Here is a 25,858-nt window from a genome sequence, read left to right as displayed (position 1 = left end):
TAGTTTTGGAAATTTTTCATCTGGTGGAAGCCCAAATCTTGTGAAATGTCTAGGCTGATCCTCAAAAACCAGGAAGGATTTTTAATAAAATCTTTTAATAATGATTAATAGTTACTAAAGTTTGTGTGTGGTATCTCTATTAAAATTTTCCAATTACTGATTCAAGGCGTTTGGGAATCTTCTTTTCCAGGAAGAGGGAGACTATGAAATAAAATGTATCACCTTCAAAAGAATGTATCTTGGATTTTCCTTTAATACAGGCTATTTTATTCACAAAATTCATGAATGATTTTACACAAAGACACACACACACACACACACACACACACACACCATCACCATTCCTAATGTTATCTGATTATTTTTTCACAATGAGATGCTTTGTAAAATTCATTTGGTTAATGCATTTATCCATTCAACTAGGTGCACTAGCTAACAGGTAAGACACATTCTCTTCTCAATTTTTGTTTTTTATTAGGTCCTATTAGTTTGGTGGCTCAGGGAAAGGAGGAAAGAAATGTTCACAGTCAAAATTAAATCAACTTTACAGACAATGTTGTTAGTGAAAATGTTCTCCTTAAAGCCTTGACTAAAAAACCAAGCAGCCTATGGTATACTCTAACTTTATTTACAGAATACTCCCCTGAAGAGACACTGTACAAGGAGATCAGCAGCAATGTGCGAATGCATAGGCCTTTGTATTAAATACTGAGCAAACTAAGTCATATTTAAAACATTGATGCTCTATATTGAAAAACAATATTTATAAAGACCAGTAAGTTGAATATTATCAATTTTCAAAAATTCTTCTGTACCATAGTATTGCCAAGATAATCTCTGGGAAATATTTTGTGGGAATTTTTTTATGACAAACTAATACCAATACAACTTACTCTCACTATTTCTACAAAAGCACCCTAACTTTTGTCGAATAACCATATTCTTGAGGCTCTGGGTTAAATTCAGCACAGACAAAACTCCAATTGGGCTTTAAGCTGCGTAACCTGAGATGTACTTGTTTGACATGAAGATGTATGTCATAACTCCAGACTGAATCTGGAATGAATGTGAATGACTGTAAAAAATCACTAATAAATTCCATACTCTCAAACTAGCAAGTGAAACAGTCTGCGTGTCAGCTCCCTAGATGCGTCTTGTGTTCATTCTATGTGTGGCCACTATCAAAAGCAATGCTTCTAGTACCCTTCCTTGTACTTGATCTCCCAAGCTGAGTCCATCCATGATTCTGTAGGGAAGTGCTGGTTGGTGAGGAACCTGAGTACAATCTAAAAAAGTTACAGTGTGGCCTTGAAGCATAGAACAAGGATATGAAATGGATCTGCCGACTCATTTTCAATGAAATAACAGTGTTTGTTTGTTTTGTTTTTTGTTGCCAGTCCTGGGGCATAGACTCAGGGCCTGAGCACTGTTCCTGGCTTCTTTTTGCTCAAGGCTAGTACTCTACCACTTGAGCCACAGCGGCACTTCTAGCTTTTATCTGTATATGTGGTGCTGACGAATCGAACCCAGGGCTTCATGTATACGAGGCGAGCACTCTACCACTAGGCCATATTCCCAGCCCTGAAATAACAGTGTTAAACCAAAACAGGAAGACTCCTATGGATATAATCTTCATAGGAAATGATATCATATTCCTTCCTGGAGAAAGTTTCATTGCCTTTCTGAAATAGGCAGAAATTGCTAGAAAACTAAGCCACATAGAGTTTGGCTCTAGAAGATTTCCTGGGTCATAAGCATGGTCCTGAGAGATGACACAGTAATAGATCTTATCTGGGCCCAAGTGCCATCTTAAGAAAAGCTGACTCTTCAATGTTAACCCCCTAGCAACACTGCAATGCATTGTTTTTGAGAATCTGGAAGAGCTCATATTAAATGAGCCTCCAGCAAATATCCTGAGTGATCCCTGCTTACCAGAGCAGGTGGAGGGAGAAGACTGTCACACAGGCCTCAAAGGATAAAGCCTAAGAATATGTAATTTTACTCCCTGTAACTAGAAAAGGCCATATTGTCTAAAAATCACAAAGCAACATGGAAAGTAAAATATCACAGGGGTATTTTCTGTTTCCTAAAAGGTCCTTTAGACTTCCTCTGCCTTATCTTCCAATGAACATCGTTCTAATGTAAGACTTTCCAAGAAGGGATTTCTTCTTACCTTTCATAATGTCTGCGGGTGCAGGTGGCAGCACTGGTGCTCCCAGGATTACCCCCCAATTCATCATAAATATGTTTCCACTGACGGCGGGCTGTTATCTGAAAAGGAATGGCAATGAGAAATTCAATCTAACATCATGAGACATTTGCAGTGCCAGGCTTTGGTACATATGCAGTAGTCAGAAGGGAACAGTCTGTTCTGGAAACCCAGAAACACACAGGTCCAAATGAGTTTAAGGGGAGATTATGGTTTTATATAGTGAGATCTCACTTTACAATATAAATGGAATCCAACTTTTGGCTCTAGATTTTGTCACCCACGGTGCATTTCAACTTAGGCATCTCTCTGGCTATTTGTGTAGCTTATTTTATTCCCATCATCCAGAACCTTCTCCTCTGTGTTACCTGATTATCAAAATGAAGCCACATTTCAGCTAAGTTACATCTTAGTTTACAGCTTAAATAAAATAAAAATTCACAATGGCTGCCCTGGGTTGTGTATATAGGTTAAAGAAAAGATTTCACCAAACCATTCTTTTGTATCTTCTGATTTTAGATTCACAAAAACAACAAATACCTACTTTAACAACATTAATTAAAATTATCGCATGGATTAATGAAAATGTTAAATTGGCTGAGGAATTCAGTCATCTCTAGCTACATTTTTTTAATGCAAGTTTCTCTAACCACCAAAACAAAACCAAAATCAGAAACTATGTATGACACAAGCTGTTTATTTTCATTCACTTAGGTCAGGAAAATGAGATATTGATCAAATCCCATGAAAGCTAACATATTCCAGAGCTAACTTGCTCAACAATGTATAGTACTGAGATGGGAGACTAAAACCAAACAGCTGATAATAGATTACACTGAATGCTATAGTCTTGGTTTAATACTTAGAGTTTATTTTTATACATAATTTAAGATTCTGCAAAATATCAGATGCAAGATCTGGTAATTGATTATTTGGGGGAGAAACCATGCCATTTACTAATTACATCCAAGCAAGCCTAGTGTTTCCTTGAAACTAGGAAGATAGGACAAGTTCTGAGATCCTTGTGAACATTGCTAAATGAAAGGGTGAAAGGAAAACTCTGTTACTGGCATGTGTGGGGGACAGGGCGTGGTAAAGGTGCCAGTGGCATTTAATACAATGAGGGCAGAAAGTTTCTTTTGAAAAATACCCACAGTGCTGGCCAGCAGAGTTCACCAAGCGACTAAAGGTCAGCAAGTGGTGGAAGTTTAACTTGTACTGGAGTTCTGCAATTATAATCTAAGGAGAGGAGCTGTGGGCCTGAAAACTTACAGGATGAATGCACCTTGACCATTATCATTAAAAAGAAATAAAAAGAACCCCTTCCTTTTCATAAACCCAGCTCAGGCGGCCCATGTAGGACCTGGAGACAATGTTAAAATTGCTCCCATTCCCATGAAATAGTCTTGAACCAATTGGTTCTAAGGGTTTTCCTTACACACAGTTCCCTCTCACATCTACTAGCAGGGATTACCAGAAATAAATTCATCCCTATTTATAGTTTTGGTTTAGATTCTAATAACTGGTTTCAAACCCCTTTCAAAACACTCACATACCTATTTGGATAATTATGATATTATTAACTAAATCTTCATCCAAACTTTAAATGATACCATCTTGGACTGGTCTATTTGAGAGCCATCTATCAAAGAAGGAGAAACATGATCCTCTCCTAAGTGTTTACATTATTTTACACACTCTACTTTCCCTCAATCAGATGACAGGCCACAGCCCAGGGGGACCCAGCAGGGTCTGTCCCTGAAATCATTCAGAAGAAACCATCACTCTTGTCATCTTTGTGTCTCGATAGAGCCTAGAATCTATAGCTTCTAAAGGATATATTATATTCCATTTAACCTTTCCATAGCTTGTAAGGCAGGTTCATATTATTGGACTCACATTCAAATTCTGATTGAATTGAGGCACAGCAGCAGAGCAGCAAAACCCAGACCTCTACAATGGTGTTATGGCACCAAGAGCAGACTTCTACTGAATCAAAGCAACCTCTACATCAGAACAACATGAAAAATAACCCATGCTACAGCAAGATGGTGACACAGGGAGCCTCTTCCTTCAAGGGAGACAGATGACTTTGGGAATCAAGGCTTTTACTATGAGTGTTCCACCTCTAGTGTTGGATCCTTTCCCTTATAAAGAAATGAATGTAAGAGTTCAGAAAGAATTGAAACAGGTGGACAGGGTTAACAATGTGCTGAAGCTTTACTCTGTTAAAAGTCTGAATTACAACCAAGGTTTCTTCCTCCCTTGAAGCCAAGTACTTGTCTCTCTGCTTGGCAGACAAGGTCTATATTGTGTCCACTACTGAGTCCTAGAGAAGTCCTGATTCTACCAGAATCCATCCACTTGCGCATCCATTCACCAAACATCAATAGGCCAGCTTTCATTTCTCAGGTTCTGGGCCAACAGCTGGGATGTAACAATGAAAACAGGCCCAGCACACAAGAATGTCCTCCAGCATCTGGCCACAGGACACCAAAAGCAAACTAACAGTCAGATGTAGAGCAAAATTACACAGCATAAGAAAAGGTCATAGAAAAGAGTGACCACTGCTGACCTGTGTGAAAACAACCCACCATGCAGACAAGAGATGTTCTATTGCAGAGGGATGTTATTGCAGAAGTGACAGACATGCATTAGTAATAAAAAATGCAGCAGGTGGCTCATGCCTGTAATCGTAGCTACTCAGGAGGCTGAGACCCAAGGACTGTGGTTGAAAGTCAGCCCAGCAAGAAAGTCTCCACTAAACTACCAAAAAAGCTGGAAGTGGAACAGTGGCTCAAGTGGTAGAGTGTTGGCTTTAAGAGAATAGAAAGGCAGAGACAAAGCCTAGGCCCTGAGTTCGAGCCCCAGGTCTGGCAAAAAGAAAGAATAATAGGAATAAATAATGCATTACCATCTGAGGAAACAAATGGGCCTTGCTCTAGGTCTGAAACATAGCAACCAGAAGCCAGTAGCTGGCAACACTGGGCATTAACAAGCCACATGCTGCTGTCTGGGTATCTGTGTTAGTTCCTCAGCTAGGAGGTTTGGGCATTTTGACAGCTTTTGCCAGTGAGAGTTTACTTTGACTGAAGATCTGACTACTTGCACAAAGTGTCTCTGTTTAGCAACTTTCACTGGACCACCTGTCTGAACCTGGCCACTTTGATATTTTCCTCAATAGGAGAGTCATCAAATGTTCTTTCTAACTGCTGAGTGTTCTCAAGTGTACAGTTTTCTCTTCTTAGCATGGAGTTCTTATTCTTCATCTCCATATTTATTTGTTTGTTTGTTGTAGTACTGGGATTGGATTCATGGCTCTGCACTTGCTAGACAATCATTTTACCATCTGTGCCATATCCCCAGCCCTTTCTGTTTGGCTATTTGGTGAATGGGGTCTTGTGTTTCATTTTCCCCAGGACCAGCCTCAACTAAGACTCTCCTATGTAGTCATTCCTCATAGCTTATTGGTTGAGATGAGATTGTGTTAACTTTTTGTCTTTGATCCTCTTGATTTCACTCTCCAAGTAGCAGAGATGACAAATGTAAGCCACTGCATCCAACACTCAACTAGTTTCTTTTCTTTATGATAGTAAGTTCTTAAGGTACCAAGAAAAGGCTAGTTTTGTATTTCCAAAAGAAAAAAATGACCATATCTTTAAAAAATGCAAGAACTCAATCAAGAAATAATCGAAAGCAAGCACAAGCATTGCTTGCCTAGCACAGTGATACTCACAAGACAATATGTTGGAAATCAACATGTTGGGGAAGAGGGAAGGAGGGAGAAAAATGAAGGAGAGGGTAACAAGTTTGACAAGAAATATACTCACTACTTTACATATGTAACTGTAACCTTCTGTACATCACCTTAACAATAAATTTAAATTTAAAAAAAGAAAGGGGGGATAAAGAGACAATGAAAATAGGTGAGAGACAAAGAAAGGAAGGAAAGAAGAAAGAAAAAGAAAGAAAGAGAGGAAGGGAAGAAAGGATGGAGGAAAGAAAGAAAATGGCTGAATTCATTCAAAAAGTATTTCTCCTGGGTTGTTTCCCCAGCACTCCTACAAGGCTCTCACTTGGATGACCAGGACTGTGATAGCATTATCTATTATTGCTTCCCTTTGTAGGATAACTTGCTGTGTACTGAGGTATTGAAGTAGGAGGAGGAGGAGGAGGTAGAGCTCTGGAGATATCATGAAAAGAAAGAGCTATTTATGCCCTTGAAGGGAAGCACACCCCTATATAATCAACACAAAACGGACTGAAAAACACAGCAAGTGAAATAAACCCATCTGGATACCAGTAACACTTTATCCTACTTTGAAGTGATCTTATTCTCTAGTTTAGGTTACCAGCTAAGGAGATGTGTAAAAAGTACTCCACCCCTATGATGATCAAAAAGTTTTCATTGTTTATCAAGGCAACAGTTGGGTAAACAAACCAACTGTTAGAACCTAGGCTGTATTTTAAAGGTGGCCTAAAACTAAGTCTCCACTGTCCCTAACCTAGATGAGAAAACAAGTGTGGTGACCAGAAAAGGAATTTGTCCCTTCCACAATTTTAATGGGTGAAAAGAACCCATTATTTAACAACATTTATGGAAAAATTATTATTTGTATCCAATGCCTTTGCAGCTTTGATTTCGCTACCTTTGAGGAGGTAGGGATGAAATATGCTGATATTTGTGGTGGGCAGGTAAAGAAGTAGCAATCAGAAAACTTTGTGGACTTAAATTCTTCCAATGGCTCACAAATGTATAGGAAATGAAAGCAAGAGAAGCATTTATTTCCTGCACGTGGTGTTGCCTGACCTGTCCAGAGCAATAGCCTCTTTCTCAAGACACCTTGAGGGTGGACTGAATTCAAGGAAGATGACTTTTTTTTCCTGGTAGTACTCCAGGAACTGGAGCTTTTCAAAACTACATGACATCATCTTTGGCCTCAACAATTATGAATTAAGCCAGAGGCTTTGCCTGTCCAGTAAACTAGGGTTAGATTCAGGAGAATGTCTTGAAGACAATGTCAAAGCCAATATTTGATGTCAAAAACAGAATCCTTCCAGCAAGGAGACCAGTGACCTCCTTTTTCAGATACCAAAATCATGATCCTGTTTCATTAGTGGGAGGAGAAGGAGCTGGTAATCAACACTTCAGAGGGTGCTACTGTGTGTCAGCCACTGTCTCTATAAGGATTTCTTCAGTACACACTTCTCCAATCTATCCTTTCTGGAAACACTGTGCCTGGAGGGCCATCCAATAGCCAAATGTAAATCACTTGATCAAACCAGCCTCCCTATGCTACATCGGGTAATACCCTGGCTACTCTCCAGATGCATCTGCTCATTCGGATTGAGTGGCAGTTTAGCTTAGGAGCAAAGCTTTTATCGTGTTCTGCCTCTTCCATTACAGGTGACTTGTACTCTAACCTATTTCGAAGGAAAAATGAGGTAAACAACTGCGAAGGAAGGGACCTCATTGTCAATTCATCAACACACCAGAATATGGGTTTTTATGGAAGCTGAATGTGCTCAATAGATTTACAAAATAAAGAGACACTGTATGCATTTCCAGCAAAGGCAGAGGAGGCTAAGAGATATAGTTATTGCATATAGTTATTAGTCAACTTCTGGAAAGGCCTAAAATAAAACTTCTGCTTGTCTTTTTTTTCTTTTCCTTAAATTCAATTTGAGGGTAGTGAAGGACTGAAATGAAATAATCCATAATCCACAATTCAAACCAGAAGGTTTGGAATAGTTTATAACCACAAACAAAAACAAGCCAATTAAGATGGCTGCTCTTTATAACCAGAAAAAAATTCCAAGGAGATGTCTTTATCCAATCACGAGTTAAAAGCAGAAGTAATATATCTAAATTTTTTACTGTGCTTTTTTCGTTTTTCTTTTTCACTATTCTGAATATTTTCATTACACAGATTTCTTGATCTGTCTCCTAAACTCACATATTTTCTTTTAGCAACAGATTAAAAATCCCAGCTAGTAACCAGTATATTTGGCATAAAGCCCATGTTAGGTACAAAGTATGACTGAAAAATGAGGTTAACAAAGGCAGGACATCAGATTCATGCCCCAAAAGATCACTGCAAATATAACAGACAACGCTCCACATAAATAAAGAAATTGCTAGGAATGGAAGGCATAAGAAATGATCATTTATGAATTCGTTCCTCTCAGGGATGCTATGTAGACTGAAAAAATGGTGCACAAAATTCTAAGTAAGTCAGAACTTGAGGAACACCTATGTAACTCATTTCCACACCCCGTGCCTCAGTTTCCTCACTTGTGAAATAAAGGTATGAACTGAAACAGAGCAGGGATTCTGTTTGGTATAAAGGCTAATTTAAGACCTATACTTGTCATTATTTCAAATAAAAATAGCTCTAAGTTTGTACTACCACTCTTGGCACACTGCTGGAGGTCCCAGTTTAAAGTAAGTGCCATGGGCTCAGCAGGCTGTGTTAATAATCGTTCTTTTTTTTTTTTTTTTTTTTGGCCAGTCCTGGGCCTTGGACTCAGGGCCTGAGCACTGTCCCTGGCTTCCTTTTGCTCAAGGCTAGCACTCTGCCACTTGAGCCACAGCGCCACTTCTGGCCGTTTTCTGTATATGTGGTGCTGGGGAATCGAACCCAGGGCCTCATGTATACGAAGCAAGCTCTCTTGCCACTAGGCCATATCCCCAGCCCCAATAATCGTTCTTATCACTGACTTGGAGCTAACATTATCTGGCTAGGATAAAAGAGGTCACATAAAACGCAGGTTACACAGAATTACCTGGTAAACACAAGAGTCCTGTTCTCAAGTAGCCTTGAGGAGCCACTGATCTAGAAGATTCTAAACTTTTCTTTAGCTCTCAATCAAACAAGTCTGCATTAGTTTCTGGTATGAGACATTCTAAAAGATAAATATCTTCCACTAAGTGTGTGATGGCAACTCAAGTTCTCAGACTCTAGATATTATTGTACCTTTAGTGGGCTGACTTCAAATTTTAATCATTAACCCCTCCCCATTTTATTCATCAAAATATGCCAGCAGGAAGATATTTTCGGTACTTACCAGGTCCATAGCTTAGATGGAATGTAGCGGTAAACTTAACTGGCTACAGGCTAATAGAAAGCAGGAAGGCAATAGGAAATAGGAAGGAAGGAAGCCCAAGGGAAGGGTAGGGAAGGAGACAAAAGGGAAAACAGGAGGGAGGAGGGATGGAGGTAGAAATCTCTTTTAAAATCCATTCTTGCCATGTGTGGTGACACAAGTATAATCCCAGCACTTGGAAGGCTGAGGCAAGAAGATCTGGAGCTTAAGGCTAGCCTAGGATGTGTGTGTGTGTGTGTGTGTGTTTGTGTGTGTGTGTGTGTGTGTGTGTGTGTGGAGAGAGAGAGGGAGAGAGAGAGAGAGATAGAGCAAGGCCTTGTCTCAAAACAAACAAACAAAAATAATCAGATTCTGTTGATTCTGTTCATAGCCATATATATGGAGGGCAGAGAGGACAAGACTATGTCATCCACTAAATATGCGATGACACAAGGATTATTTGAACTGAAAACAACTGAGAACCAACAAATGCAAGAAAGCACTCTGCCCTATCCTTATCTCCCTAAATGTAGCATAAATTTCCATTTTTGAAGACACACACAAAGACAGAGACAGAGACAGACAGACACACACACACACACACACACACACACACACGACATCACCAGAGATCACTGATGACAACCTTTTAAGCCCCCCCCCCACCTTTGTTTTACACACAGCCTACTAAAATAACTCTAGGGATTTACATCCTAGACCTTTGTCATTATCTTCATATCTATTCCTTCTCTCTTAAGAATCCCCTTCCTGGAAGTTTGCCCCAGCCTCTTAGTCACACTACAAGTTACCATCACTTACCATTACTCCTTCTAAACTTTGTTTTGTCTCTGTATTCTACCTCTTCTCCCACCCTCCCTCACCAACTTGATTCATCCTCTCTTACTGGAAGGATACGATCCATTCATCTAAATCCCATCTATTGCCTCAAATCTGCTTACATGGCATTGTTGCCGTCAAGCCTTCCTTGTCATTTTAGTGACTATCTCTCCTGACTGGTAACCAACTGAAAAATTAGAACTACCATCTCAGATGTTTTGCTTTTCCCATTGTAGCTAACACATGCCTCATTCACACAAAGTACTCAATAAGTACATTGACAAGTGATCTGTTACTTATATGGTCATTCACTCATGAATATAACAAAATCATAAATACTATATGTTCAAAATACTACAAATGTTCCAAAACTTCATCAGAAGTTTCTTCTGTACATTTGACACCAACTTACTGGAGCATGGAAAAAAAAACAAAAAACAAAACGAAACTTCTGTCAAGATACAGAAGATACAAAAGCAGGAAAAACCAATTCTGTGAAATTTGCTGGCATTCTTCCTATCAGTGAATAACAAAAAGTTCCTGAGCTTAAAAAGACATTTCAAAATATTGTGCAGTATCATGTAACTATCTGAAGTCACAGCTCATAAAAATGTGTATTCCTATTCTTAGCATTCAAAGTTAAGACTTAAAAGTCTAAGCTGTGAGGTTTACTTCTATGTTTATGAAACATAGTTATCTTTTTCATATGGATAAACGCTATAATTAGCTCAAGATTTTGCAAAACCATGAGATACAGTGGAAAAGAGACTATACTCAGGACTCAATCAGGTGGCAGAATATAGTATGTAATTTTACACAGGCACTTGGTAAAAGCAAATATTTAAAATAAATTATTGTCTATGAAATGTATATTTTATACATATTTCCCATTCCTGTATTATATTCCCTTATAAGCATATGCACACACACACATATCCCATATATTAAAGTAACATTGTACACAAGTATTCATATCAAAGGATATTTCATCAGAATCCATCTCTACAATTAATACTAGATTATCTGATATCTGACTCATGTAACACTTGCCATGCTTTTTGCATCCCAAGCTTCCCCAGACATTTATACCATTACATTACTTTGTGTGTGTGGGCGGGGGGGGGGGGGGGTTAGGATTGGAACTTAAGGTCTGGGTGCTGTTTCTTCAACCAAAGTTAGCACTCTACCATTTGAGCCACAGCTCTAATTCCGGATTTTTTTTTTTTTTTGCCAGTCACAGGGCTTGGACTCAGGGCCTGAGCACTGTCCCGGCTTCTTTTTGCTCAAGGCTAGCACCTCTACCTCTTGAGCCACAGCACTACTTCCTGTTTATGTGGTGCTGAGGAATTGAACCCAGGGTTTCAAGCATGGTAGGTAATTATTCTACCCCTAAGCCATATTCCCAGCCCAAATTCTGGCTTTTTGATGGTTAACTGGAGATAAAAATCTCAGAGGTTTCCCTGTCCAGGCTGTTTTGGAACCCTGATCCTCATCTCTGACTAACTCTTAGTAACTAGGATTACAGGCATGAGCCATTGGCATCAAGCTCCATTCTATTAATTTATGGATCAATATACTTTATCTGGTAAAAACTGTGGTTATTGCATTTGGGCTCAAATAAATTTCATTTTCTTGACTTTGTGTCTTTTACTCTCATTTTGCTGTGGTACCGAGATATACCAGATTTCTTCTTAAGGAAAGAAAAAAAATAATAATTTCCTACTCAATTGCAAAAGAAACGGCACAAGTTAATCTGATCATTGTGTGGATGAGAAACTATTTCCAGTGACGCCATCTTCCTATGTCAATTGATTTTATTACAGATGTCGTGTCTCTGTGCTATATTCATGCAGCTTTTTTTTCTCCCTCCTTTCAAGATCTTAATCTTAGTTTGTTGCTCTAACATTTTATTGGTTCAGAATACATGCTGTAAAAATCCGTGGCCATCAAATTTTCCCGTGGGCTAAAAATAACCCATTCCTGTCAGTTAGAATTAGCTGATAAAGTATCTCAGAGGCTGTTCTGAATAAGTTTGATAACTTCCTGTTTATGCAGCACTGACCCTTGTCTAATAAAGCTTGTTTGCCCTAGAATGAGAGGAGATTTTGCTGCATTCTGTTTCTTAATGGCCAATCCTGATTACTTTTGAAAGCCCTTAATACATTTCCCATATTAGACATGAACAGATGTCAGGTATGTTGCCAAGGGAAATTTCTTTTATGCAATCTTGGCTTGTTGTACAATAATAGCCCTTTCTCAACATGGGAAAAAATTACAGACCCAACTAATTTCCCTGACAGGGGAGAGTTACATATGTTTTCCACTTGTAGTTTTTACGACAAGTTTACAATTTTGCCAAACCTGGAACTAATTGGGATGATTTCCAAAAGCAGCCCAAGACACCCCCAAATGTGTAGAGCCATTTGCAAAGGCAGTCAACGATGACTTGCTCTTGTTTCCCCTCCATTTTAGCCAAAGAGAGGTGGGGGTGAGGCAGGGCGGGGGAATTAGATTGCAAAATTATTTCATTTAAGTTACTTAAACACTTACTGTTTCATATCCTCCCAGTTTTTGAGCAGCTTGAAACATAGTCCAAAGGTTAACTGTTAGAGGGACAATAAGTATTTAGATAAGCATTGCATTAACATATTTCCAAGAAATGTCAATTCAAACATTTTGTTTTGTATTTCAATGCGAAAGAGAAAAGAAAAAAAAATAATAAACATACCCCAGAGAGTCGAATTCTTAGGAAACCATTTGACATGGGCATTCAACAACAGGATCTATTATCATTACCACTTACAATAGTTCTTAAGACACAGTCACAAACCTATGGAAAGGGTTCTACTTTTAGGATAAAGGATGGCATAGTTTTATTCCTGTTGTCATCAGAACAAGAAAAGCTAACTTAGACTGATATGGGAAAAGGTATGGGAATTTAAAATCAAGAGTGGGTCTTGTTCAGCCCTTAGAAATTAGCCACTGATTAATGCTTCCCTCAAATAAAACCTCTTGATGATCAATAGCTAAGAGGCACTTTAAAATATGATTACCTTCTTAATAGGCTATCTGATGGCAACACAGTATGAAAGGCTCATACCATATTTCATAGTGCCTTGCAATAAGTAAGAAAATATATACTACACGTGCCAGGTAGCCAATTCATAGAAAAGAAGACTTCATCCACAGAGAAGTGGAGTCACAGCCTGCTTAGTCCCCTAACTGGCCCGTGCAATAATGCAAATAAATAAATAAATATAAAATATGTGTGTACATATATATATATATCCTTATAGGGTTCAGCTATGTTTAGGCTTTTAAACACGATGCCCAATTGACAGCAACCTTTGTTCATTTGTACGAAATACCATGGAATGTAACTGCAATAAATTTGATTCTTTTAGAAGAGAGGATAATTGAAATTCAAGCAATTCCTTGGTAAAGGAAATGAATAAAATGAAAATTAAAAAGAAAAAAAAGGCTCTTTGACACAACATGTTCGCAAAGCCTCATTGAACCTTGCACTATTTCAAAGCTATCAAGAGCCCTGCCTTGGCCTTGATTTAATCTGAACCAATGCATAATGCAACAAAGCTGTTCATAGTACATTAATTTTACTTCTATTTCAAGCAACCAGTTTTCAGACAAACATTGTAATCATTCGTAGTTATATAAGTTTATAATGGCTGCAAGTGTTCTCTTGCAATCAGTGCCAATTGCTATTAGGTATGTAAATTGTTATGTAAAACATACAGGTTTGACATTCTTCATCAAAATGACACATGGTTTTAATCTAGGAAGATGCATTTGGAGAAAATACTATTTCAAGCCAGAGGCTCATCGTTTTGTGCATCACTAAATTCAGACAGAGACAAAATATATATTCTGTTGTGAACTCAGGGCAGGATCTGAGATTCTTCTTTTATTTCATATAAAAGAAGAATGACACTTCAATGTAGAAGCTCAAAAATTTTCAAAACTAGGGCTTCTGTTCAGATCAATTATGTCTTGTTTTCTTCTGAATTCAGATTTTTTTTTTTTATCTTTTAACAAATTTGGGACTGAGGAAGTGTGTTTCTTTTCTGTGTGTTGTTTTGTCCACCTTTAATGGCTTCCTTTTAAAAGCTGTCTTTTCCCAGGGAACATCTGTGCTTGATAAGGCTATGTCATATTATTATCTCCCAAGAAAGGCGTTACAGACACTCAGGATTGACAAAACAGAAAATGAGAAACTTTCAACATGTCTATTTCCAGTCATAATCGCTGGTGGATTCAAGCCTATAAATATCTCACTGCAACTGTCCCAGAAGGGAACAATGTAGCGGAAAGAGGCAGAGAAAAATTCTTGGCTTGGACAGTTTGTCGATTTCATACAAACAGAAAACACCCTCCCCGGATTAGGATTTCAACATCATCTCTAGTCAGAAAAAAAAAAGAAACCCTAATTCAAAGAATTTGAGCAATTTTGCTATTTCAAAAATAAAAATAATCATACTTACTCTGTTTAAAACCTAAATAGGGTATTCTTTCTATGGGTGTTTTCCTTTCTTTCATGTATTTATAAAGTGCCACCAGGAAGGCCTGTTCATCCGCCCTGCACTCTTCACCAATGGCCAGCTTTGGTTTTTCTTCATTGGAGACTTTTTTACAGTTATTATGGTTATTCTTCGGCTTGGTCAAGGCTGACTTGGCCTCACATTTTATCTGCAAATGGAAAACATGCCATATCAAATCAGGTCCAACCCTGGAAGTCTTACAAAGACATTACTGGTGCTACTTCTTATTGAGTGGGAAGAATGAATCAGTCAGTTCTCCTTAGCCAGAGACAACCTTTTAGAGCCATCACTGATGCTGAATGGTCCTAGGCTAGTGAAAGGCAAATGTCTACAAAGGACCCCATGGTAAATGCCACATGTAGGCTTTCAGATCTTTCTAGTCCCTACTCCATCAACTGTAGCATGAGAGCACTATGTAAATACGTAGATGTGGCTATATTCCAATAAAACTTTATTGACAGAAACAGTTGGGCCATAGTTTGTCCCACTATGCCAGCTTCTTTTATACTCCTCACAAGTATGCTCCTGTGAAACCAGAAATAGTGTATCCATCTGGTATGCACATTGTTCTGTGCTTTATACATTTTATTTCCCTACAAGCAATATCAGTTGCTGTCCTTGAACAAACCACACCTTCTCAATAACAACCAGTTCCCTACTGTACACTGTGTATCAAAATGAAAGGCAAGTTTATTTCCTCATAGTAAACTTAGCTTGTTGCTACTCTTGCCAGCAACCTGGAAATGTCACTGCCAGAAGATACTGGCACCAGGAATACCAGCTAGGTCTTTGCTACTGGTCACTTATTGGGCCTTAAACAGGGCCTCCAGCTCTCCCTTAGCTTTTTCTTTCCTTATCTTTCTTTCTCTCTCTTTCTTTCCCTTTCTTCCCCCCTCCCTCCCTCCCTCCCTCCCGACCTCTCTCCCTTCCCCCTTTTCTTTCTCTCTCTCTCTCTTTCCTCTTTCTTTCTTTCTTTCTCTTTCTTTCTTTCTTTCTTTCTTTCTCTCTTTCTTTCTTTCTTTCTTTCTCTCTCTCTCTCTCTTTCTTTCTTTCTTTCTTTCTTCCTTTCTTTCTCTTTCTTTCCTTTTCCTCAAGGCTGGCACTCTACCACTTGAGCCACAGCTCTACTTCTGGCATTTTGTTTGCTAACTGGAAATAAGACTCTCTTAGGTTGGTCTGTATGGCCAGCCTGGCTCCAAACCATGATACTCAGATCTCAGTCTCCTGAGTAGCTGGGATTACAGGCATAATCTACTAGTACCCTACTATGAGCCTGGCTATGAACCTTTTTTTTTTTTCAAATGAGAACTTCTTGCTTTTCTGCCAGCACTGATAATATAATTGATGTTCACTTGCTTCAAAAGAAAGTGTAGAGGCCAGTTAAAAAACCAAGAAAAGTAAGTGAAAATCCCCATAATTAAAAAATACTTGGGGGCTGGGGATATGGCCTAGTGGCAAGAGTGCTTACCTCATATACATGAGGCCCTGGGTTCAATTCCCCAGCACCACATATACAGAAAATGGCCAGAAGTGGTGCTGTGGCTCAAGTGGTAGAGTGCTAGCCTTGAGAAAAAAGAAGCCAGGGACAGTGCTCAGGCCCTGAGTCCAACCCCCAGGACTGGCCAAAAAAAAAAAAGAAATACTTGGAAGCAAATTCTCCAGATGTTCTTCCTTTCTCACTTCAGGCAGATAAAGAACTGAGCATCACGCATCACAAGTAGCTAACCTAATGTTCCCTCCTCACTGCCATGTTCTACAAGAGGCTTTTGATGGCTGTTAAATATAACGCTAAGTTGCTGAGCTATTTTAATTGTAAAAGGGGAAGTACAAAGGGTCAGACTTGGAGTTCAAGTGCACCCAGGGGGAATGTGTACATTCCAATATTCTTTACATCTCTATGTCTACCAATGGGGCAGGAAGAGGGCAAGGGCTGGAGAAATGTTATGAATAAAAATGTCCCACAGATTCTACCATGTTCTCCATTTCACATTTCTGAACCCTTTTCTTTCACTGCAGATCTTCCTTTCAAGCACTGAGAACATAAAAGCCTGCTTATTTATTAAAGGCAAGCATGTCCCCTGCAAGGGCTTCTTTATTGCTTATTCTCTCAAGTGAACACACTAGTTTAATATCTTCAGACTGGCCCTGCAAAAATAAAACTTACTGTGAAACACATTCAGCAGAGCCTCTAGATAAGATTTCAATTTTTAAGGGGCTGCGGAAATGGAATTAAAACATTTTTTTCCATGTAGAATTTTTTTTTTACTTAAATGTTCTCAAATGTTAATACTTGGTGACTTTATATGAAGGCAAACAGCCTTGTGAAACTTTGTTGCCATCTTTCATTGCCAAATTCTAGATAGTTGAGGCTAGAGCTCTGATGAAATTCAAAATGTAATGACTTTAAGAAATCCTAAAGTCACTCAGTTTTAATCTATCCTGCCTCTCAGTCTTTTTAAAGTGTTTATTCGGTAGTCAGGCTCTACTGTAAACATATTATTTCGCTTCATGTTCAGAGCCCTAATGAGGGAGATTGTTAGAGTCACAGTGGAAATGTGTACACAGCATGCATTCTAGCAGATACAATTCGTAATGTATACAAATTTGTATGCTCATGTACAAGTTCAGGTCTAGGATTGAACCTCGACTCTTCACCCTAGGGCTTGTGGTCGTGAACACCATGCTTTCTAACACTCTTAATAAAAATGCTAACTTGGCAGTCAAAGCAAACTTTCCATTGAAAAGCAGGTTTTAGGCATTACAAAACCTACCCCTCTAAGGTGTGATTTATCAAATGGCAGATACAGATCTAGGTGGTTTCCCAATTAGAGAAGAGCCTCAGCGTTTCTATTGTACATTGAGCCAAGTAAAGGAGAGGAACTGAGAGCAACCAAGAACCCATGAGGAGCTCAATGCTGAATTGTGGGCCTCTTATGTCCTAACGTGAGGTCTGTACCTGTTGTAAAAGGAAGATATTTCATCCTGTATGTCAGTGGAGGAAACGGAACTTCTGTGACTCCATTATATCTGGTCGTATGGCAGATGAGAGGGAGGAATAGGACTTAGCTCTTCCTCACTTACTCCAAACCCCAATCTCTTATATCAGGGGGTAGAGCCAAGTAAGGGCTGTGTATTAAACAGGCTGAAGCTTACACTTTGCAGTAGTAATAGAACCAATTATCTGTATTACAGGTCATATGCACCACTGTGAAGGAGTGTGAAGTTTCCTTTTCAATGTCTAAACAGCTGCTTAATCCTCTGCCTCATCTATATAGATGCACCCAGAAACAGAAGGGGATGCACAAACCAGGGTAACATGATTCTGACTTCCACCTTCAAGGCAAAGGCCCCAAGGGAAACTGGGGTCCCCACACCCCTACTGAACTCCATCCTGGAACTCAACATTTTTCCCACAGAGTGCTCCCAGGGAGGCCAAGGGCTTCTAATGAAAGTAAAAGGTAAGCAGTGGCTTTCTGTTTCAGACAAGTTTGATTCCTTGGCGGGGGGGATGGGGGGGGAGGAGGGGGAATTAACATAAGTGCTCCAGATTTGGAGGAACTGAGTAAACTTTGTTTCTACTTTTTCCCCCACATTTACCCAAAACATCTCAGTGTTTAAATCTAGTGAACTATATGGTACAGGTGTTAAAAAATTAAGCCCTAGTTTTCTTATTTCCTTTGGGAAAGTCTAATCTTCTGATAGTGACAGCTAATTACTAGATCTGAGTCTCCTGACCTGAACACCATATACCCATTGAGTTTACTAAGAGCACTGGGGTTTCCAAAGTGAATGAGGAAGTGCTAATTGTAGAATCAACACTTGATGTTTCCAGTAAACCAGCACCTTATTTACTATTAACCACATCCTTCATAGGATTGAGCTGTAACTAATCTAACCTTCAACTGGAGTAGACAGAAGCACTGAACTGGCAATAAAGAAGTTAGGGTTCTAATTGTAGTTAGGCCACTTGGTCAAGCAAGAAGGAGAATACTCTGGAGATAATTCTGAGAACCAAAATGAGATGAACGATAACCGAAACATCATGACATTATCACATGTGTGAAATATCAGTTTGTGATTTAAATGTAAGAACATGTTGCACACTGTAGTTTCCTTTTAGCATATAAACCACCTGTTATATAATTCTGGCCTTTGAAAAAATGCTTACAGGATAAAGAAGAAATCATTTGCTGTCTACCAATGAAAGCCTTTGATGAGAGAATTAAGCTAAGGAGATGCCTCCAGTACAGTTCACCCTATAATTATGCCTGGCCTGCACATTGGCTGCTTTAAGATGGACCCAGGAAAATGGTGGGGTTTTGCCAAACACATTCACTATGTCTTCAGAGAGCTAGTAGTTAGTTCCCCATGTGATTTCTGCTGTCTTTGGGGATCCATGGAATTCTCTTTCTCTGGGATAATGGGAGTGTTTGTTACAAAGCTGTTGTCATTGAGAGAGAGTGACCTTTGCTGGTACCCAACAAATTACCAGTCACAGTACAACACTCTAGGAGCTTTGCTGTGTGGAGCCCAGGAGGCTGGTATTTATCCACAGGTTTCTTTTAGAAGAAAGCCAGTCACACAGGTCCTAATGTTAAACAGCTCCCTGTTGTCACCTAAAATGTTGCTTCTAATTCAACAAATGATAGAAGACCACAGACTTAACCACTACTGTAGCATTTTAGGGGAAAAGATCACTTTAAGACACAAAGGCCATCTTAATGGCGGGCCTTTTCAGAGATGTAGCTTCTTTGTTCCTTAGGGTTTTCCAGACAGGTACCAACAGGCAAGCTAAACCCGGTTGTCTTTATCAGCTTGTTGAAGAGGAAGTGTCCCAAGTAGGACAACTGTAATCCAAGAGTGAAAACGGAGTCTAACCAGCAGACTTGCCCAGGCTCAGATGGCAGAATGTCATTTGTGCATTCAACATTGGATGTGAACAGGATGGTCCTGTCTCCTTGTGGAAAGTCTGAGTGGCAGCAGCAGGCACGGGGTGGAGTCAAAGGGTTCCTTAGGAAACCCAGGGTGGACTTCCATCTCTCAAAGGGCTCAGTCATATGGCCAAGCTGCAGGACAGACTTCCATTTCCTCAGTTGTGTGAGTCAAGTGTGAGTCTGGAGCTGAGTTCCATGAAGAGAAACACCAGTCGTCTTCTTTGACATGAGTTATATGAGTTTTACAAAATTCTCAGAAGCCTAAATAAGCAGTGACTTCCAGTAACAAGAGAAGGAGCAGCCTCTTGCTGGGCTAGCATGTGCTGGAATATACAGATGTCACCCTAGATGTATGTACTGGCATTGCTGCAGACATGATAGGTGGAGTGCAATCTCTGTTGAGTGTGACAGTCCTATAAACCTTCCTGATCCATTTGTAGTATTTTCCAGAAACTTACAAATGACGGCACAGAGAAGGACGGCATAGCATGGAAAGTAAAGCATTAGGTAGGTGGTTTTACATGAGCTAGAGTGGTCCAGCTTACAAGAACATGCCCTTAATGGTACCCACGTACATTACTTCATAGAAGATGGAATAAACAGAACAAACAACTTTAGAGAAAGATGGATGTGTTTTTAGCTATAAAATGGAAAGCACACATTTCTACTCACTGGGCACTTTCAAACCCTTTAGGATCTTAGAGACACAAAGAAATCCTAACCAAAAATATCCTTTGATCTTCCTGACGAAACAGTAATGATAAGATTTATAAAATGTAAATGCCTAGGATTATGCCACAAAGAGGGATTGGAATTCATGATAGATGAATTGTAGGCTGTGGATGGCAGGACTGAGTTTCCTTTCTCTAGCGGAGTCTTCTACTTGCAGCTATAATAACAAGGCTCCTATTGCCAGAAGTTTAGTTCTTGGATCTAATTATTGTGGGTATTAATTCAAATCTGGTCTTGACTCTGGTCCTGAATGGGCTATTGTTGTCATTGGCTCCAAAACAACACCGGCACACAAACACATAGTTACCAGAATGTGGAAATTTGACCCAGGTCTACAAAAGTCAAAAAGATAACACTAGAAATATGAAGTAACACTTCACCTTTTATAGTGCTAAATACATTAGAGTTATACTTCAAACATTTTTTTAAAAGTGCTTAGGTCACATGGGCCTGGGCCAAAAGTAGTCTAAAATTAAAGCTTTCATTTGATATTAATAATGACCCTTGAAAACACATAAACGTAATATAAGTGTTTGTATTCTTATAAATATTTTAAATATATCTTTAATTTTACTCTACTGTGTATTAGAAGTGACTTTTTTTTTTTTTTTTGGCCAGTCCTGGGCCTTGGACTCAGGGCCTGAGAACTGTCCCTGGCTTCTTCCCGCTCAAGGCTAGCACTCTGCCACTTGAGCCACAGCGCCGCTTCTGGCCGTTTTCTGTATATGTGGTGCTGGGGAATCGAACCTAGGGCCTCGTGTATATGAGGCAGGCACTCTTGCCACTAGGCTATATCCCCAGCCCTAGAAGTGACTTTGAAAGCGTATATAACTAAAGGCAGATTCATTCTAGCCACTTCTAATTTCATCCTCTGTTAATCTCTAAAATATATTTAGATGAACACATCCAGAAAGAGTATGGCTCAGCTGGTCTATTTTTGATAGGAGCAGAGTAAACTATGTCATTGTGTCACCAACTATGAAATCTCAGCCTCAATGACGTGGACACTTAATCATCTGTCCTTTACCCAACAAGCCAAACTGGGAGGTGGGAAGTTCTTTCTGTTGACTAAGCAGAATGTCTGCCTCCTACCACTCCCCTCTCCTCCCTCCTCCAGCCAGTCATGGGGGAGGGGAGGTGGCAGGAACAGACAGACATGGCACACCACTTCAAAGCTTGGAATTCCAGAGTTAGATACTGAACTGAAAACTGCCACCAGGGTACAAGAGCAGAGGGACAAAGAGGAAATAATATCATGAGGTGAATGATTGTACCTTGGCAACGGCTTTACCATCGGAATTATTGTTGGAATCCTTAGTTCCACTGAATGAGTCTCTTCTTTGCGGGCAAGGTTTCTTTTTGCGTGGTCTGCCTTTAAGGTTTGGCGCTGAAAACAAACGGAGAAGAATTAATAGACATTTTCAATTGCAGGAGTCTCCTTAAGTAAAACCTCAGAATCTTACCACCAAAGTTTCCTCTAATTGTTCAGAGAAATGTGCAGATTAGCCACCCACTGTCCTTAGATACTTTCCTTTCTCAAGTAGCAACTTGGTAGACTCATATTTTTCTATACATCTTTCTCAGAGCTAAGCTATCACACTGCACCAAATCTAGTTATTATGAATAAGATATGCCTAGAGAATAATGATAATCAAAACGTTCCTCCTCCCTGTTAGAAAAGACACATGTTGAGCTGAAAGACAACTCTAAACTGGGCTTCCATAACATTCCCTGTTACTTTATTTTGTATCATGCTTTCAGAAACCTAAGTTGAAGCCAGCACTTTATGGTATCATAACAATGTAACATTTGAAAACATCTCCTTCAAAAAGGTTTGGAGACATGAATGTCTTCTCAAATTATCAAGATATTAGAAAGAGGGAAAGATATCGACAGAGGCATTTGCTGTTACAAGCTGAGAAGTATTATTACATCTATTTCCTAATAATATTGTGACCGGCATGTTTCAAATCTCAACAAATCTGGCAGATGTATTTAAGTTAGCATGTTCTCTTTTCCGTCTCAATATATTTTTACAAAGATCTGGAGGGTTATTATTTTTAAATAAATCCAAAAGATTACTCTGAGTTTATTGTGATTCCATGGGGGGGGGGGAGGGAAGATAACTTTATTTTTAAAGCCACAGTTACAAATGATATAAATCAGAGCTCTATTTCATACATGATGTTCCACTTCGTTCCTTTTAAGATCTGGACAGAAAGTCGGAGGCAAAGGCTGCTGTTTATTGAGTGCTGTGATTGTCCGGCTCAGCTTTCACATACAACTTCATCAGTCACCCAAGTCCAGTAAAATTAAAAGCAGCCATCCAACCTAGCAGCCCTTGAACAATTCCACACGAATGACTACTCTTCCCAACAAGTCCTTTCAGACCTTTCAAGGTGCCTCCTCTTTTCATTACCTTTAAGAGACTATTATGAAAAAATCAAATCTGAGCAACCTCTTAATGGTTGCTAATCTTAACTCATGACACACTGTTTTAACTGATCTTACATCTTACATCGGACTCCTTTTAAAGACACAATTAATCCTACGGATTTGATTTTCTGCCATGGATAAGAGTTTTGCTGTGGAGGTGGGGAGGGGGAGGAAGAGAGACAGAGACAGAGAAAGAGAGAGAGAGAGAGAGAGAGAGAGAGAGAGAGAGAGAGAGAGAGAGCCTTTATAGTTTGAGAGGCAAAAAGAAAAAGTTGAAAAAGCAAGCAGAGCCTGGGGAGAGGTGAGATTCAAGCTCTCCTTCCCCAAGGCCACTGCCAACATTTCACCCCTCAAATCATAGGTCTTAAAAGTCGATCCTAAAAAAGCCAGTCTGGAATTAAGCAAAGGTAAACAAGCTCACAAACAAAACTCAAGCAAAGAGAAAGTAGCCATTACCCATTCCAGTCGACAAACATCTGCCTGATTGATGTCTATGCTTATGAAAGCTACAGCATGTGACTGCTCTCCGGCCACATCCCTGGAAGTCCAGATTCGGTGTGGATGTCAGCTCCCCTCCCAATCCAGCGAATGCGAGCTGCAAGGCGCAGCGCTCGGCTTACAACTCCCCTCCCCCGCAGCTCCATTACTCATGTAAACACTCGGCAGTGACTAGCACCCGAGTGGGATGAGCTAGCTCTGAGCACTTCGCAGGAGCTGCCAGACTGGCAAGGGAGGGCTCAGCTCTCTCCACCTCCCTTGCACGGGGCTGGTGATTTCATCCGGCTGGTTTGGTGTGGATCCTGACCTCTTGCTCCTCCATCTGAACGTGAGGCCAGCGTTCCACGAATCTGAAGGTCCCCGGCCAGGAGCCAGGGCGGAGCCTTGGGTTGTTTAGAAGACTTTGTGTAGCACAGAAGTGTTTCCACAAGTGACCCAAGCGCTAAGACTTTAATGACCCGCGTGGGAAGGATGGACTTGCATGTCCCTTATCAAAATAAAAGCCAAAGCAGAAAGCTGACAAAAACACTCAGAACTAGAGAGAAAGCTCCAAGACATTTCCTCAGAAGAGACACAACACCATGGCTTAGGTTCCAAGACCCATCAACGCTGATCTTTCCCTCCCAGCATGTGGGTGTAAAAGCACTTAAATCCACAAGGCATTTACCTCCAGAAAAACCTTCAAATCCCCAAAGGCACTGCACATACTGTTTGAAATGTGAAGGCTGAGGTCCTAGTCATCCCCAAACTGGGTCGATTTTCTCTATTCTTTGAGCGCTTTTCAAAACCAAGAGAAGCACAGGCCCTTACCAGCAGATTCTGAGAATTACAAATGCAGAACAGATTTGCACCTATTATTCTGATCATAGAACTCTGAATGAGATTTGATGAGAAAAAGTCTTTGCCTCCCAAAAGGACACATACCTGGATATTATGCAAATCCTACCAGTTGCTTGTTCAAGGCTCAATTTGAGTTTCTTTTTTTGTCTCCCCTCAGAATTGTTCTTTCTGTCTCTTCTCCCTCCCACTCCCCAGGTTTAAGGATGGAACCCAGGCTTGAGCAGGCTGGACAAGTGCTCTACCGTTTGAGCCTTGCCCCCAGCTCTTTTGTTTATGTGTTTATGTGTTTTGTTTCTGAGGTAGGGTTTTTTTTTTTTTCTAACTATTGCCCAGGCTGATCTGGAACTTGTGATCCATCTCTGCCATTTAAGTAGCTGGGATTCTAGTAATGTGCCACTGTACCCGGCTTCTTCTGTCCTTCTCCCAAGGAACTTGAACTGTGGGGGTTTTCTTGGGGGGGGTTGTTTATTTATTTATTTTTGCCTATTATTATATTAGATTGGACGGTTCTTAAGGGCAATACCATAATGATTCATCTTTCTTCTGCCCCAACACAGCAATATTGGGTAACATGAATTTATTGAATGAACCATGACTAATGGAAACAAAGATGCCCACATATTCTTCGCATCCTCATGAGCTGGGCCTGCCAACTTAACCATGTGGTATAATTATCATCCTGGGCACCTGTAAAACTGCCTTCTCTTTCACAACTTACTTGTATTCTCTGGGAACACAAGCTAGTGACCTAAGGTGGTGTTGGGAATTAGGATAGGCAGCCTAAGGCCTTTGACTCTTGATTACTGTTCAGCCATTGCTTCAGCATTATGATAGGACATTCACCTTGTCCCACATGCAAAGCACAAATTCCCTGAAAAGCACCCACTGTTTAGTGTTCCAGGGGCCATTGACTGGCTTTAGAGGATAGTAAAATTACAGGTTCCTAGGCCATACTGGTTTCCTGTATGGCAGAAGAATCATTTAGTAGGAGTAGCGAAAGGCCCTGGGTTTAAATGTATTCACATAACAGCTTCACATCTTGATGGACCTATTCCTGCTTTCTTCTCAAAAACTAAAGGCTGTGTATGTAGAAAACCCAAATCCTCACTCCAGATTGGAGCAGCTGGGGTCCATTCATAAAACTCATCTCTCCTGACAAAGCTCAGCTCAGAGGCCAGCAGGATACTCATTGAGGCATTCCAGCTGCAGTCACTTCTACTTCAAGCAATACGGCACAGTTGTTTCTACATACATAGGTATGCATAATATACAGACAATATACATATATACACATACACTGCACAAATACGATCTCTCACTGCCAAGCTCTGGCATGGTCCTCAGAGTTGCCTAAGTTCTCTTTGCATGAACATTTTCTGAATTACCCTTGCATAGCAATAGTAGCTAATGTGTATTTGGTACTTTCTCTGTGCCTATGCATTGTTCTGAGGGCTTTGCCTCAAGAGATAACTCATGTGAAAGTCACCACACACTAATGAGATAGCACCATTTTCTATCCAGTCACTAGAAAGAGAAGATGACATTTCGGATCTCAGATCATAAAATCGGTTCTTGTAATCAGGATTGGAATGCAGGCAACTGAGATTTTATCCAGAGCCTTTGCTTTAATCAGTATTCTAATACTCCCTCTTTGCCTCACAATGAAGTATTCATGTTGACTCGGATTGCCAGGCACCAGGGAACTTTATCCAACTAAAAATACTCAAACA

General features: G+C 39.9%; 1 protein-coding gene across 3 annotated transcripts in view; it reads right to left on the bottom strand.

Moving 5' to 3' along the window:
• The window catches only part of Arid5b (AT-rich interaction domain 5B), a 183,396-nt gene that overhangs the window by 23,944 nt on the left and 133,594 nt on the right, over positions 1-25,858 (bottom strand). The window contains exons 1-5 of one of the 3 annotated variants that reach the window (XM_048338850.1): positions 23,542-23,895; positions 21,629-21,741; positions 14,632-14,836; positions 12,683-12,735; positions 2,174-2,271 (exon numbers count right to left, since the gene is read on the bottom strand). In XM_048338850.1, coding sequence (XP_048194807.1) covers positions 2,174-2,271; positions 12,683-12,735; positions 14,632-14,836; positions 21,629-21,741; positions 23,542-23,569 — 497 coding nt within the window. In that variant the 5' untranslated portion in view covers positions 23,570-23,895. The other 2 variants (XM_048338851.1, XM_048338849.1) reach the window with 2 other exon arrangements.

Source organism: Perognathus longimembris, chromosome 2, assembly GCF_023159225.1.
Source record: "Perognathus longimembris pacificus isolate PPM17 chromosome 2, ASM2315922v1, whole genome shotgun sequence".
Lineage (NCBI taxonomy): Eukaryota > Metazoa > Chordata > Mammalia > Rodentia > Heteromyidae > Perognathus > Perognathus longimembris.
Note: the sequence above shows the minus strand (reverse complement) of the source record. Positions and strands in the feature narration are given on the sequence as shown.